Raw genomic sequence first — 15,318 nt, 5'->3', positions numbered from 1 at the left:
ATCCAGTACATGTTCTACACATGAATATCTAACTTTATCTGTATAAGTAGAGGTGAAAATATTAGGGGAAGTGAAACGACATTGTTATTTAGCAATCAGTTCGTATTTGTTTTTGTATGATGATATACAATATCGACAAACTGTCAAACGGTCGACAACTTATAATACCACCGTCTCTCCAATTTCTACCAAAAATGAGCATTGCTGTGTTCTGCGAATTATACAGAGAAAACCCCATCAGTATTGTAAAAAAACTTTTAATCGGTGCACAAATAATTTACGAGCTGTTAGCTAAAAAAAACTTAAAATGATGTTTTAATGCATACTTTTTATTAAAGGCCATATGACTAACCATAGTTTTATTGAACTAGTCATATGACTAATATCATACGACAATAAGACTAATTAATAATTATAATCACAGTTTATAATTTATTTTATTGATTAATTAATGTTACATTTTAATTTTAGAAAGATAAGTGTTTAATAGTAAACACTGTGTCACAAAAATGTGCATCCAATAATGTGACTAGCTAGCTAGCTGGCTAGCGTCCTGTGGCACTCTAATTTGCTAAACTTGTATGTTGTTATGAGTACGGAAACGTAACGTGTGAAGTTATGAGTACGGTAACCTGCTGAAATAAGATCAGAATTTTTTATTACACCTCGGCGATAATTTTAACATTCTGCAACATTTTTTCAATTTTTTCAATTTCTAATTAATTAGAAAAAACAAAGTTATGAAAATCGCGCTGCTCAAAAAATCTTATTTTATGTATGATTACCATGGTCACGGTTGACTGAGGTGGTACAGTCTTCAATCAGTTATGTCTAATATTTTGCAAACCACCCTATTTTTTCACTATAGTTACAATAGTTATTAATTAAATACCTTATTTTTTACTTTACAAATAAAACATTCCAATTTACGCTACATTATGTTTTACAGATTATTTTATTGAATGAATTTTTATTAAGTTCAATTTATTATTAATTAATAATAGAAATTAGAATAAGCTAAAATAACAAAGATTAGAAAAGCATTTCTAATCTTTTCTTTTTCTAAGATTTTCTCATATATTTTGACCTAGCAAGATCAAAATATATGAGAAAATCTCAATTAATACATCCTTTTGTTATGTAGATTGATTTGAAAATGCATAATGTAATTGTTTATATTAAAATCTAGAATTGTTAACTCTGTTTTGATTGAACTATAGAAACGTTGTGTTGTCTTTGTCAAAAATTTAACTTATTTTGACCTTTTGCCATTTCCAAAGATAATGTAACCACTACAGTGTCATATCCGTCACGTTTTATATGATTTTGCAAGCAACACCTCTATCTCAAGTAGAATCACCTGACCACACGATGTATATCGAGCACTGGGAGTCTATTTTACTCGACTTATATATGTCGATAGTGAGATTCTGAGTACAGCAAAAAAAGCTATTCATCGCATTGGATATGTGTCCTCAATATTTCTCTACTGTAAACATTGTTAGAGGTCAAAAACTGTTAGAGCGGTTACACATTGCGTGTTTTAGCAGCCGATACAAACGCGCGATTGCAACGCGACACGTGATATTTTTAGGCGGTTGCATTGATACAAACGCGCGACTGAATCGATGCAGTCACGACACACGTTTTTAATCATTCAATATAAGCATGTTGAATCAATAACAACATGGGTCGCGTTTGCATCGCGATTGGATCACTGCGCTGCTTAGGTCACGCGTATGAGCAACTGCGTCGCTACTCCATCGCGACTGAATCGCTACAGACGCGCTGCTAAAAGTCAACGTGTGTGTAAAAAAGAAAAATTTGAAAAGCAGAACACTGTTTAAGTGCCCTGTAGTCTATCTAATACACCGACTGTAGTATATTTACTATCTATAACTCGCAGCGACATGTACGTGTATACATAATTACACGTCAATTTTAATGTTTTTGTCCATGTCCGAATATTTGATCGATGACGTGAGTTATAATTGAAGACTCTTCCTAAGAAACGATCAACAACAAGTTATCGGTTTAAGTCCATGTAAAAGACTTCAACGAGTGAGGTTACTCATAATTAACATGTTCAATTATTGTTTTTGATTGAACATTACTTTTTATGGACTATTAAACGAAACAAAATAAATGAAGTTTGAATTTTGTGTATCTTTTTAGTCTCTATTTTCTAGAAGTAGTATCTAGCCCGCACTGGTCAGTGTGGCAAATTAGGAGACATTTTGGACTTTCATAATGTCGTATATTTATTACACAGGGTGAAAATATTTTAAATATTGTAGACATTTTGCTTCATGGGGATGTCCCCATGAAGCAAAATGTAAAAGTGTATTTTGTTTTTAAAAGTAAATAATATTCACTGCATTCAAAGTCTCTTAAAAAGTTATGTGCCGTATTTGGGAATCCAACCGACAAAGTGAAAGAAATCCTGTATTTTTATGATGCCGATCGTAAGAGTCAATTATGAAACAAAAAACCTATAATTATTTAAGGTACTTTCTCTCCGTGTCGCATAGACGTGCGACACCCTCCATAAGTATCTGCACAAATATTTTTTTCTCTTTCTATATGTTATTAGTCTACAATCGCCACAAAGACGCGATCCCAAACTTAGTTAATTAATTTAATTAAACAAACTTATTTATAAATTTTATGCCTTTCAAGGTTATTCAGTGTTACACGCTCGGTTAAGTCAATTATTATTTTCAGTACAATGATTATGTAGCGTGAAACTGCTCCGAAATATAATGGAATCTGGGAATCTGGAAAATAATAAGAAGTATAACGCGGTGAGAAACTAATTAGTGATAATTATTTGGTAAGGTGAGTAAGGGATATTTGAGCACCCAGAGCAGAAATAAATTAAAAACTTTTTTCGAAATTGATTTAACCAGACATCGAACATGTACATAATTTAATAGGAAACTGAAAATCTTTACATAAAAGTGCGAGAAATTTAGTTTCTTCAATGCACTGGTGGCTCTCTGTGCAAAACCCACTCGATACAAAGTCAAGCGTGTCCAGCTTGACATTGAACATAGGCCAAATTCCAAAGTGCCAAGTGTGCTATGCTCTTGACTCTATTAGAGCACAATGTATTTCTAACATAAAACAGGGTGCTTAAGTTCTTGTCCCAAAAACGGTAATAGCATTTCTTTATGCTAAGGCTGCTGTAACCACTTTCTATCAGGGGAACGCACTATGGGAAATAGTAGAACAACAGCGTATCAAAAATGGTTTTGACCAATGTTTTAATTGAGATACACATGTAATTTTATTTGACAGTTTAAGTGTCATAATTTATTATATGGAAGGTTTTTTAAGTTAGATAGGTATGTTAATTTAATAAAAATACATCCAAAATGTCCTTTCCCTTACTTATCTCGTTGTGCCGTATAATTTTGGAACATTCGACGTCGCAATTCGTAATGATTTTGTTAGATAAGCTGTGTGTTGTTATATATTTCTATAAAGCACATCTAACGTAAATGTCAAAAATAGTTGACAGTTTTCAAATTTGTTGAGTAATGGAAATAAATCATAATTATATATGCGGACATAAACCTATCTTTGTCAATTTCATCAAAGGTTTTGACTGTTAGCGAAGCTTACCGAAGCTTCGAATTTTGTATTGTTTCATAGCGTAGGTATTAATTATCAAAATTTTATAAAAATTGTTAGACAGTGAATGGTACCCCTTAGATTGTCAATGGTTCAATATCTATATTCTTTATGAACGTTAATCCGTTCACTCTCTTGCTCACTTCCTCTTCTCTCAGCCGGACTGCCACGTTTATCACGCGTAATATAATTCTAGATTTACTTATATTAATAATTGTGATCAGTTTAGATTATTTACTTAAGGACTATGTTTGGTGAGCATTTGTGTGAAACAAATCCCAATAAACAAATTTGCAGCCAGGCGCTATTTAATTTCAGCACACATTCCCTGCACGGTCACGTCTCGATAACTTCCACAGTTCTTGGCCTTCTTGGCCCAAGTTCTTTTAACAAAAATCAGCTACGGTTTTTTGCAGTTTCAAAAGATATGAAAGAAATCATAACAAATGTCCCACCGCAGAAAAATGCCCATAACAATGCAACGCGATAAGATAATATTCATTCGGTTGCATTTATCTTATTTATTAATATTATTCACACTACGCCATTACTATATAATGCTCTGACTATATAATACTTCAACTGGAAAACGGGGAATACCAGTATGTCTTATGAAAATTCTTCAGAATATAGTAAGAAGCGGAAAAATACTACACTACATAATGAATATGGATTCGAACACTCCTTTGGTGCATATATTCAAGGACTGCGATCAAACGAAGAAAGTAATAAAGCAAAACTCGTGGAGGTTTTTAGATTTGTAGATACAGATAAAATAATATTAGTGCTAAAATTAATGGACGATTGCAATAACATCCAAACGCTGAGCGATCAAGAAACATTAAGTGTATTTATTGAATTGAATCTGACCAGGGCTCAAAATTTATATTTTAAGGATATTATGGATGAACGGAACTGTTTCTTACTACCATTACAAAGTACAGAAAAGTAAATAAAATTATTACCCACCTGCATCAGCTATTGAAATTACAAACATATGAGCAAAAATGTTATAGCGACTGGATTTATTAGATTTTGCATGTTTCGTACAACCTTTCGTTTCAAGAACGGTCTGCTACGAGTGACGAAAATTAACGAATGAAACAAAAGAAGAAAATTATGGTACAAAGACGCTGACGAGAAGAATTTGGATTAATAATTGATAAACCACGACAAGGAGGTGGTAATACAAATGACGGCAACACAGCGAGGCTTTTTTATAATGCAGTATGCTCTGCTGAAATAGCAGGAGTAGATGAAATTTTGATAAAGCGACTATGTAATCCTTCAAGCCTTATCGCCTGGCATAATGATAGATTCTCAAAACTATGGGGAATGTGCTTTGGAAACTGCAACTAATAAATATGATTGGTATTATATTTTCGGTACACAAAATATTGTAATTCACAGAGAAGGTATAATTAACCATTTTGCAGTATTACCTATCGGACAACTTTCAGAACACGCTTAAGAATCTCGTAATAAAGACTACAAAAAAATTAGATTACACCACGCAAGAAAGTGCTCAAGATTTGCTACAAATGAAGATGTAATTCACACGTTACTTTGTACTTCTTGTACATATATTACTAGTAACCATAAACATAAGTAACTATAAAACTTGACGAGGAGACGCTACGTCTACTGAAAGTGGACCAACTCGTGACTGATTCTGAAAAAGATATTATATAACAATAATAATAGGCCATGATAGAAGAGAGAGGCTAAAGTCTTAAACAGATATCCGAATTAATAATAAACATGATTTCATGTTTTTTTTGCCTCGTATTTTTATTTTGTATTATTTTAAGTAGAATTTATAATAATTTTCAATTTAATTCATTTTATGAATAAAGAATTATCGTAACGCGGCGTGTCAATTTTTTTAAAATGAATATTAAGTAGTATTTACCAGGGAGAGATTTACGATTTTGCAATTTTTTTTTCTCTCAACTACGGATAGTTAAATACAGATAAACATGTATAAGCGTTTACAACCGTCATAATTCTTACTATGTACAAAAAAAATCAAAGGTGTATCTCGAAAAACAAAAAAGTTACAGATTTTTGAACCGTTTTTGCGATTCCGATTCCGATTGACCTAAATTTCCCATGGTGGAACGGTTCGACTATTTGCCATATGGAATGCCAGAAAAAAATTGTTTGGTACATTCACTACGTCATTCTTATTTTAAAATATAAATTTTAATAAAGGACACGTATGAGGAAAACCATAACGTGGTAGTTCACCGGAATTGTTTATTGTAGTCACACAAATAAACAAACTGCTACGGTCAGTAGATAAAGACTCGCGTATGTTTTTTATTTTACTTTTTAACGTATCATCATGACATACCTCTATTAGATGTCCAAATCACACACACATATTAAATCATTTATGGCATGTATTACATGGCAGACCCATGTTAAATTAATATGGGTCTGCCATGTAATACGAGCCCTATACTCCACCTACGATGGGGTCGGGCTTGGCCTGCGGCGCGTGGTCGCTTTCAGATTACGGGGTGTGCTTATGCTCGTCGGTGGCACAGTGATTAGTACTATGGGCGCTTGATAAGGAGGTTCCAGATTCGATCCCTGTTTTGATACAATTTATGACCAAAAAAATGTAAGTTGGTTCTGGTCAGGGTATTCTGGGCATTGCCCTCAGAATTATCGTGACTCTGGTACTCATAGTGCAGGAAATTCCCTAGTTTGAGACCAGAAATTTGGAGTGATTGTCTGGCATTTTTTCCCTAAATACTTCTCTTTTTGGCATATCTTCCAAGAAAAAGAATCTAACAAGGAGACGGTCAAGATACAACGCTATAAGTATCTTATTTCCACTAACTACATCGGGAAGTATGCCTTACATTTTGAACAATGTGAAATCTTGTACTCGTAATTTAGTCTCCGTATACTACCTACGTAAGGTGGCATGCGGACGCTTCGGGCTTCGCCCTCCGCTAGACCTCGGCCTACGGCCTCGGCACTTATGACTTTAAAAGAATTAACATAATGGCGGCCATATTGACAAATAGCAAAAAGTAAATTTTGACTTCAAATTATTGTTAAACACCCATAGAGAACGCCAGATGCCGATTTTCAGTAGAATTAGAGCAAATTTCTATCCTCCGCTAAAAAGTTTGTAAGGCAGCCATATTGAAAAATGACTAAAAGTAATTTTTAACCGCAAATTATTATTAAACAGCCATAATCTCTATGTGGGGATCTCCCCCACATGTCTTCAGCTGAATTGGAGCAAATTTCTATCAGCGGCCAAAAAGTTTGTATAGCAGCCATATTGAAAAATAGCGAAAAACAAATTTTGCTGCCATGCCATAGACAGACATGCCGATTTTCAATCGAATTAGAGCAAATTTTCATCTGCCGCCAAAAACACTTCTATGGCAGATATATTAAAAAATGGCGATAAACTAATGTTGATCACAAATTATTATCAAGCACTCCTAGAGACATGACATGATAACTTTCAAAGGGATCAGAACATTTTTTTTCTACAGCCAACAAACGCTTGTATGGCGGTCATATTTGAAAATGGCAAAAAACCAATTTTGAGCACAAATTATTATCTGGCACTTCTAGAGGCCTCCACATGCCAATTTTTTTTTTGCTGAAAGAGAGAGGGTTTCTTTCGGCAGCTACTTTTTAAGCGAAAGAAACGCGCATACGGCAGCCATATTAAAAAATGGCGAAAAAAACTTTTGGCCACAAATTATGTCTAAGGACTCCTAAAGGCCCGCACGCCAATTTTGAAGCAAATATTTCTTCGGCCGCCATTTTGGATTCGCGATCTTGAATTTTTTTTCATACAGGCAATTGACCACTATTACCCTCTATGACATTCCTTCCAGCACCTCCTATCTATCTTTAATAGTTTCCGTGATATCTCTAAGAATTTTTATGGCGGCCATCTTGTTTATGAAAATTTCGAAATTTTTTTACTTTCTGCGGAAATTGACCAAGGTGCATCTCATAAAAGTGTTCAAAAATATTATATTAATATTGATGTGTAAGGATGTGTTGATAGTGAGTAAATTTTTAATTCTTCAAAAGTTTTTCAAACCCTACACATTATTTTTATATGTAAATAATAATAATGATGATTATATGGTCACATAAAGGCGCATTACCTTGCTCTACCGCACCAGTCGTGACCCGAGTGGAGGTTAGACACAATATGATGCGACGATTCCTCGATCATCCTATTTTATTGTCATATCTGAAGAGAGAGTTTGGGTCTTAGCCCGCCGCAACAGCCGGATGCACGGGGGCTTTTCCAGGTGATGTGAACCTTCTTCGACATTCTGGTTTCATCACGATGCGAGAGCTACTTCTACTAAACATACGTGAATGTACGTACCTTAGAAATTCTTTAATTTCTAAAGTACGTTAAGCCACTTCAGGGATTCGAATCGTAGACCACTGCGCTGCCACCGATCGTCGCAAACTATTACTCACTCACTCTTACCCTTACTCACTTACATTTATTTAAAACGAAGCTGTACAAGTGATTACATAAAAATAATTTAAACGAAGTATTTTACAGGAAATAAGATGCAAGATTTTATCTTGAGGATTGTTATTCTTGACAAAATTAAATTGTAACTTGACATATCTGTGATTTTTTATTATTGTGGTAGTCTAATTGACATTATATGTACCGTGTACCATGCTATTTGCGAAACATATTTGCACTGGGACTGTCTCTTGTAACATCTTCTACTATATATACCATATGAGTTTCTTTACTCATGTGGTTATATTATGTTTAAATTTATTTTGCATCATTATTGTTACAAATAGAAAATCACCGTGAAACTCAGACATATTAACTAAAATGACGGATAACTGGCATATTGAAGTCAAATTTTCTGCGCGCTTCTAGCCAGTCCGTGGTCTCTAATCATAAAATTCCGCGGCGACGACTCGACAGAAAAATGATTAAGGACCACGGATTGAACTTAAGTAAAAATAATAAAAATTGGACTTAAATATGTGATCTATCCGTTAGTTTAGTGAATATGAATAATTTGATAAAAAAATTCTTAAATAGAACCTATATATGATTCTTTCTTTGTTTAATAGTAAAAGCCTTGTCTACTTCTGCAGAAAAGTAGTAATATGAGGATTACTACCTTTTGGTTTTAAAGGCTAAGGGTGCTGGTGAAATTACAGACACATGGGACTTGTCAACTTATGTTTCAGACTGGTGCGGTAGAGCAAGGTAATGCGCCTTTATGTGACCATATAATCATCATTATTATTATTTACATATAAAAATAATGTGTAGGGTTTGAAAAACTTTTGAAGAATTAAAAATTTACTCACTATCAACACATCCTTACGCATCAATATTAATATAATGGATGCAATAGCAATGCCCATTAGAACTTTGCGATTTAAAGCTCTGAGTGGCACTGGAACTGTCATGGGCAGCATATCGCTTACTGCCAGGCGCACGTCTTGTTCGTCCCGTCCTAGTGACATATCATAAAAAAACTGTTTGTAAAATATAATGGAAGCATGTGGATCGATTGGTGTATCGATTGTGGTATTGTGAAGCTTCATAGAATAAGAGTCTTTGTAAAGAGCTGCTGTGTTCAGGATTGTGAATAAGATAAGCCAGGGTGGCACTGGAACTGCTATGGGCAGACGTATCGTTTACCACCAGGCGCACGACTAGTTCGTCCCGTCATTATCATAATAAAGCTTACTTTTTTTAACCGACTTCAAAAAGGAAGAGGTTCTCAATTCGACTGTATTTTGTTTTTTTTTGTATGTATGTTCCGCGATAACTCCGGTATTTGTGAACTGCTTTTCATGATTCTTTTTTTGTTGGAGAGGGAGTACTTCCATAGTGGTCCCATTTCATTTTGAAGAAAATCATCCACCTCTATGGGTGGCTGTTCACGCATGAAGATTCATTTTTATAAATAGCGCACAAATTTTACTTAGGAGCAATTATTTTAATGGTTGATTTTGCTATTTCTCCAATTCAAGGCATTTTTCTCTCAATATACTTTGAGTAGTGAGAACCGATTTTTAGTATCTCCAGTATCAAGTCCTTTATAGTGGCGAATTTAAGGATATTTCAATAAAACTTAGCAAATAGACGTAATTCCACGTACTTTTGAGGTCGGTTTTTTTAGTACTCTGTACTGAGATTATATTTACTTATGTAACCTTAATATTAACGTTAAAGACGCTACTATACGCTAAGTTATTAGACTTTAGTCATGTTGTACTTTATCGACAACGGAGCGGAGACCTGGAATACAGGACCTATCTAATTATGGCACAAGGATCTGTACAATAAGTATATGAACGTCTAGTACGCTACTCTAGAACATTAGTTTTCCTATTCAATAGGTTACATTGTAGATAAATAATAAAGATTTATTGCCGTTATTGTTTATTCTGCATTTTTTTTTCTTGTCTGTTTCAATCGTTGTTTTATTTATGTTAGACAATCATAACAAAATTGCTCATGATTATTATTACCTAAACTTTGTTCTGAGAATCATAAATTAAATATTTATAGATACAACGTTTTTGTTAAGTAGTTTTACAACGTTAAATCATAGATCCAAAATTAGTACTGTAATACGTATTATTCGACGTCGAACTTGATGTCGTATTTTTTATAATGCTCTCATTTAAATTTTATGGCCATTAACGTATGATGAAGCCAACTCGCAAAAAATATGTATAAAAAGAAGTAGCCAAGTAAGATGTTAATTTGCTGAGGCGTGCGCACATAGGAAAATATATAATAATTTTTTTTCTTTATGAAAATGTAAACGCGCATTTGACCTCCATCTCATCTGATGGAAAGTGATGATGAGGTTGACGATGGAGCATGCACACCTAAATAATACCTGCTCACTCTCGCCTTGAAAAGGTCCAAGTTATAACGTTCAGGGAACAAATCTATAGGCAGGGAATTCCACTCCATAGCCGTTCGCAATATAAATGTGGAAGCGTAACGTATCGTGCGAATATAAGCCTACATCTAGTCCGCCGGTGATGGAAAGAGAAAGGCGGAATTAAAACGTGTAATTCCCTCACACACTCTACATGCAATCGCTTGATTTTCAGACTACGGTTCAAGCATGATGACACTTATTCTGAATGGTCTCCTTTGACTTCAGGGGTGCCTCAGGGTGGTGTACTTTCACCTCTTCTCTTCTCGCTGTTCATAAATGAACTCACAAAACGAATAACTCCTCCGTTCCACTTATACGCTGGTGACGTGCAAATTTATAGACACTTTGATGCAGCTAATACCCTATCCGCCATTGAAGATATAAATAAAGATCTTCTTGTTGTGAAGTCTTGGGCTGATACGTTTGGTTTGCTTATAAACTCAACGAAATCGCAGGCGATAATCGTAGGTAGCAACAGACTTTACTGTAGGTTGGACATTGATAATCTCGCCAAGGTTTCGTATAATGGAGTGAGTCTTGCATATGCTGATAATACAAAGAACCTGGGTCTGATAATCGATCATACACTGTCTTGGAGACCGCAGGTAAATGAGGTTAGTCGACGCATGCATTTTTCATTTCTCTCATGCGGCTTGAATTCTTCTTGCCATTCAATACCAAGGTTCATGCTTGCTCAGTCTTTACTACTTCCTCTTCTCGACTATGCCGATGTTTGTTATTTGGATGCTACGGAGGAGCTACTTAACAAACTGAAGCGCCTACAAAATCTGGCAATCCGTTTCATATTCGGTTTACGGAAATATGACCGTGTCTCTGAATTTCGGACTAAGTTGAAATGGCTACCAATCCGACTTCACCGAGATATGCACGTTCTTTGTCTCCTTTACAAAATTGTACATTACCCCCAGCTTCCTCATTATCTGTGTTCCCGTTTTTCTCCCTTATCCCCCAGTTCGCGCCCAAAACGTACCTGTGACACTAGATCACTAATAAATCCCCAATTCAACTCGAAATTCTTCCACAACTCTTTCACGGTAAGTGTAACTCGTATGTGGAATAAACTGCCTGCTGGCGTTCGCGACAGTCCATCAGTGGCATCTTTCAAACATAAATTAAAAGAGCACTACCTGTCGAACGCGTTAGATAGCTAATAGGTAACATATATTATAAAGTAGTAATTTGTTTAGATTACAATATATATTCTGCTTATGTTTGTATTTATGTATATAAAGTTCATGTAGGTGTGTATGTCTGTCATATGTACTTGGTATTTGGTGTAACGGGCTGGTGTCCGCAACTCGACGACAAGGCGCCTATTTTGCGTGTGGTCTGTCATATATATATTATCATCCTTTTATCATCCTTTATATGTATATATATTATTTTTATATTATAATTTTTTTTTTACTCACATTTAAATTTTAATTTTATTGTACAATAATTAGTCCCGCAGACTTCATTTTTCACCTAGGTTAGGGTTGGCTGGAAGAGATCTCTTCTAGAGATAAGCTCACCTTTGTATATATCCTTTATAACTTGTGTTTCATGTATCTTTTCTTTGTGCAATAAAGAGTTATTATGATATAGTCTGAACAAGCAACTTTGCGGCGGTGTTCAAGACTCTGCACCTTCCCCTTTGTTCCGTACATTTTGGTTCAGTAGGTAAAAATATTTACTATAGAAAGTAAACATCCTGAAACCGCCGTGAAACGCAATTCTTCTACGTCTTGCATATGAGTTTTTTTTAAAATAATAGTAATGTGCCCAGACAGCCACATCACTTACCCGGTCTTAAACTATCGAAATCCTTGTACTATGAGTACTAGAGCAACGGACTGAATTCACTCTGGGACACTATATCCAGAACACCCAGACCAGAACCAATTTGGAAATCAATGTTAATAAAAATTTTAGTAAATTACTTTTGTAGTACTAGACTAACAAAGTATGTAATTGCTTCCATTTTTATTCTTACTTTCTCATTGAACTGTACTATAAATATATGTACAGTAAACGGAGTTAATATAAATGACACATAAACAAGTTCACTTATTTAATAGTAAACGGTAAGCCATTCTACCCTCTCCATACATTACGCGACGCTAATTTTGTTTATTGAATATCACGATGGTATCCCATGACACCAATTATTTTTGGTGAAACTACTCCTCTGTTTTGTTATAATTACTAATACAAATATCAAATATAAAGAAAAATTCATTCGATTTGCCTAGATTCGAACCAGCGCGCAGCGCCGTCATCATACCGTGGTTGACGCTCTCCCAACTGAGATGCAGAACGAACTCAGTTGCTTTTTGCAGATCTTCATTTTTTGGTTTTAACGACTTTTTTGCCTTTCATGAATGTCGAAGTAAACGTTAATGGTATAATCGCCAGTAATAAAATGTGTGCTCATAGAGAAATCAAAATTAATTCAATTGAAAAGATACGTAGAGAAATATTCGTTGAAACCTGAGTATAAATAGCAATACACTTCAAGGACTATTAACTAATTAAATATTTTCGCGTAGGAAAGAAGAGTATCCTCTTTTATATGACTAAAGTGGAATCTGTAAATTTACGTGCAGAGCGCCTACATGTATTGTCAATGCCAATTATACCTTTCCGTGTCTTTACATATTACAGTAAATGCTTTACGATATTATGAAGGAGCAATTTGAGGTGATTGCACTATTATCCATTTACGTATTTATACTACATTCTATATAAGGAAGAATATCAGAACTTAATTTCAGTTTCAAAATAAAACGGCATTGTTTCTTGGTTTTCTTCGTCGTTTTTTTCTCCCTTTCCGGGGGCTAGAGATAGAGGTACGTTTACGGGCTAGTTATAAATGATAACTTACTTACAAATTATTTGCTTATTTATTATTTACTAATTTTGGTACTTGACGCTTTCAACGTGTGTGTATACAATAAAACGCCGCAATTTTATTCATTCGTTTCAAAAAGTGTATATATGATGATAATTTATATTAGTTAAATATAATTTTATCCATATATATGAATTTCATAAAAGATAATTTCTGCGATGTTTTTGTGATTGTACGTATAATAAATTTCTATACGCTACATACCTTACCACGCCCTAAATATAGAGCGCCTAAAATATTGAAACCTTCTATTTGTCTTTACTGACGGATAAGGCGTCTGAATTAAAATACAAATTTATTTTACTCTCCCTCACACAAGCTGTGAATGAAATACGGCTCTTCTCCACTGTGAATTTGCAAATAATGATTCAATTTAGATAAACTGAAGAAGTGTAAACACAATACAGAGTTCTAAACAGTTTTAGTACAGAGTACCAAAAAACCGACCTCAAAAGTTCGTGGAATTACATCTATTTGAAAGTTTTATTGAAATCGATTACCGGAAAGTGTGCGAAACCGGATTTATCCCCTAGTTTGCCACTCTTTAGAGGTGGAATATTTCCTTCAAATTTAAATGGGACCTATATTGAAGTACCCTCTTGCTAACAGAAAAGAATCGTGAAAATCGTTTCACATATAAAAATACAGAAAAAATACAGTCGATTTGAGATCCTCCTCCTTCAAAGTCGGTTAAAAATAGAAGAATGTACAAACCAATGTGTTTCATTGAAAAGATATTATATTTAAGGCATAGGCACATCGCACCCTTGGTGTAATAAATGAGACCACATCTGCAAAATGACAACTTTTCAGGATAAAGGTAAAAGGTTCTGTGAACGAAATTAGTCGACAACTTATAACATTTCACATACACATGATTAGTTTCATGAAGTCCGTATTATTTTCATGATTTTATAAAACCACTTTTGACGTATGATCCCATGTGGATATATTATACCAAGGCAAGGTACGAAATACAAAAATTCTACTTTTATCTCGTCTACTTAAAGTTACAAAATTTTATAGAAGGCCCCGCCCTGCATATTGGGCCCTACCGGGCTGGCAACGTTTGTTCTTTGGATGGCTAAGATTATTCTTCGATGGAAGTTTAGTAGCTATAGAGATTCTTGTGAAAGAGTTCGTCCAGGGAAGTACTGCCACCTTACCTGTTTCTACCGCCAATCAGTAATGTGAGCATTACTGCGTTTCGGTATAGAAGGGGTGCTGGTAAAATACAGGCACATGAGACTTTACAATTTAGTGTTAGAGTGGCAGACGCTGTGGCAGTGTCACAGAGTGTCACAGAGCCGCACTGCAACTGTTATGAATATGCGCGTCGCTTACCACCATCAGGCGCACGACTTCTTCAATCCGTCACTTGTAATCATAAAAAAAAGAAACTGCTAGCTCTCTGGTCTTTGGTGAGGAGTTTTACCTGTGTTCTTCGGGGAGTCAATTGGAGATGGCGGTGGGCTCAAGGACAACCGGTATTTTAGTACTGGCTCGAAATTCAAATATATTTCACTAAATGTTTAAAATATACATAATGTATTTATCGTACAAATAAGCGACTTCAGTGGCTCAACGGTTTGTATTGCGGGCGCTGGAGAAGGAGATTCTGGGTTCAATTCCCGATAACACCAATGTTGGAGTGTATTCCGTTGCTCAAGCACTTATAGTACAAGAAAGTTCTATCTTATAGTGGTTGTCTCACTTTATAATTTTATTATTTATTATTAGAATGAAATCCCTGTCGCTATGCGTGCTTGTACTCCATTTAATGTATCAAGTCACCGGCGAGACGCATTACTCGACGAA

The 15,318-nt window shown here is 34.8% G+C and overlaps 1 protein-coding gene across 1 annotated transcript in view; it reads left to right on the top strand.

Annotated features, from left to right (window-relative positions):
* The first annotated feature begins 14,298 nt into the window (after positions 1 to 14,298).
* Positions 14,299 to 15,318, top strand: part of LOC113230872 (putative odorant-binding protein A10) — a 7,414-nt gene continuing 6,394 nt past the window's right edge. Inside the window, exon 1 of the mRNA XM_026464975.1 lies at positions 14,299 to 14,320. Coding sequence (XP_026320760.1) covers positions 14,299 to 14,320 — 22 coding nt within the window. The remainder of the gene's footprint in view (positions 14,321 to 15,318) is intronic.

This window comes from Hyposmocoma kahamanoa, unplaced genomic scaffold (genome assembly GCF_003589595.1).
Source record: "Hyposmocoma kahamanoa isolate Upper Pololo Valley unplaced genomic scaffold, ASM358959v1 64, whole genome shotgun sequence".
NCBI lineage: Eukaryota > Metazoa > Arthropoda > Insecta > Lepidoptera > Cosmopterigidae > Hyposmocoma > Hyposmocoma kahamanoa.
Note: the sequence above shows the minus strand (reverse complement) of the source record. Positions and strands in the feature narration are given on the sequence as shown.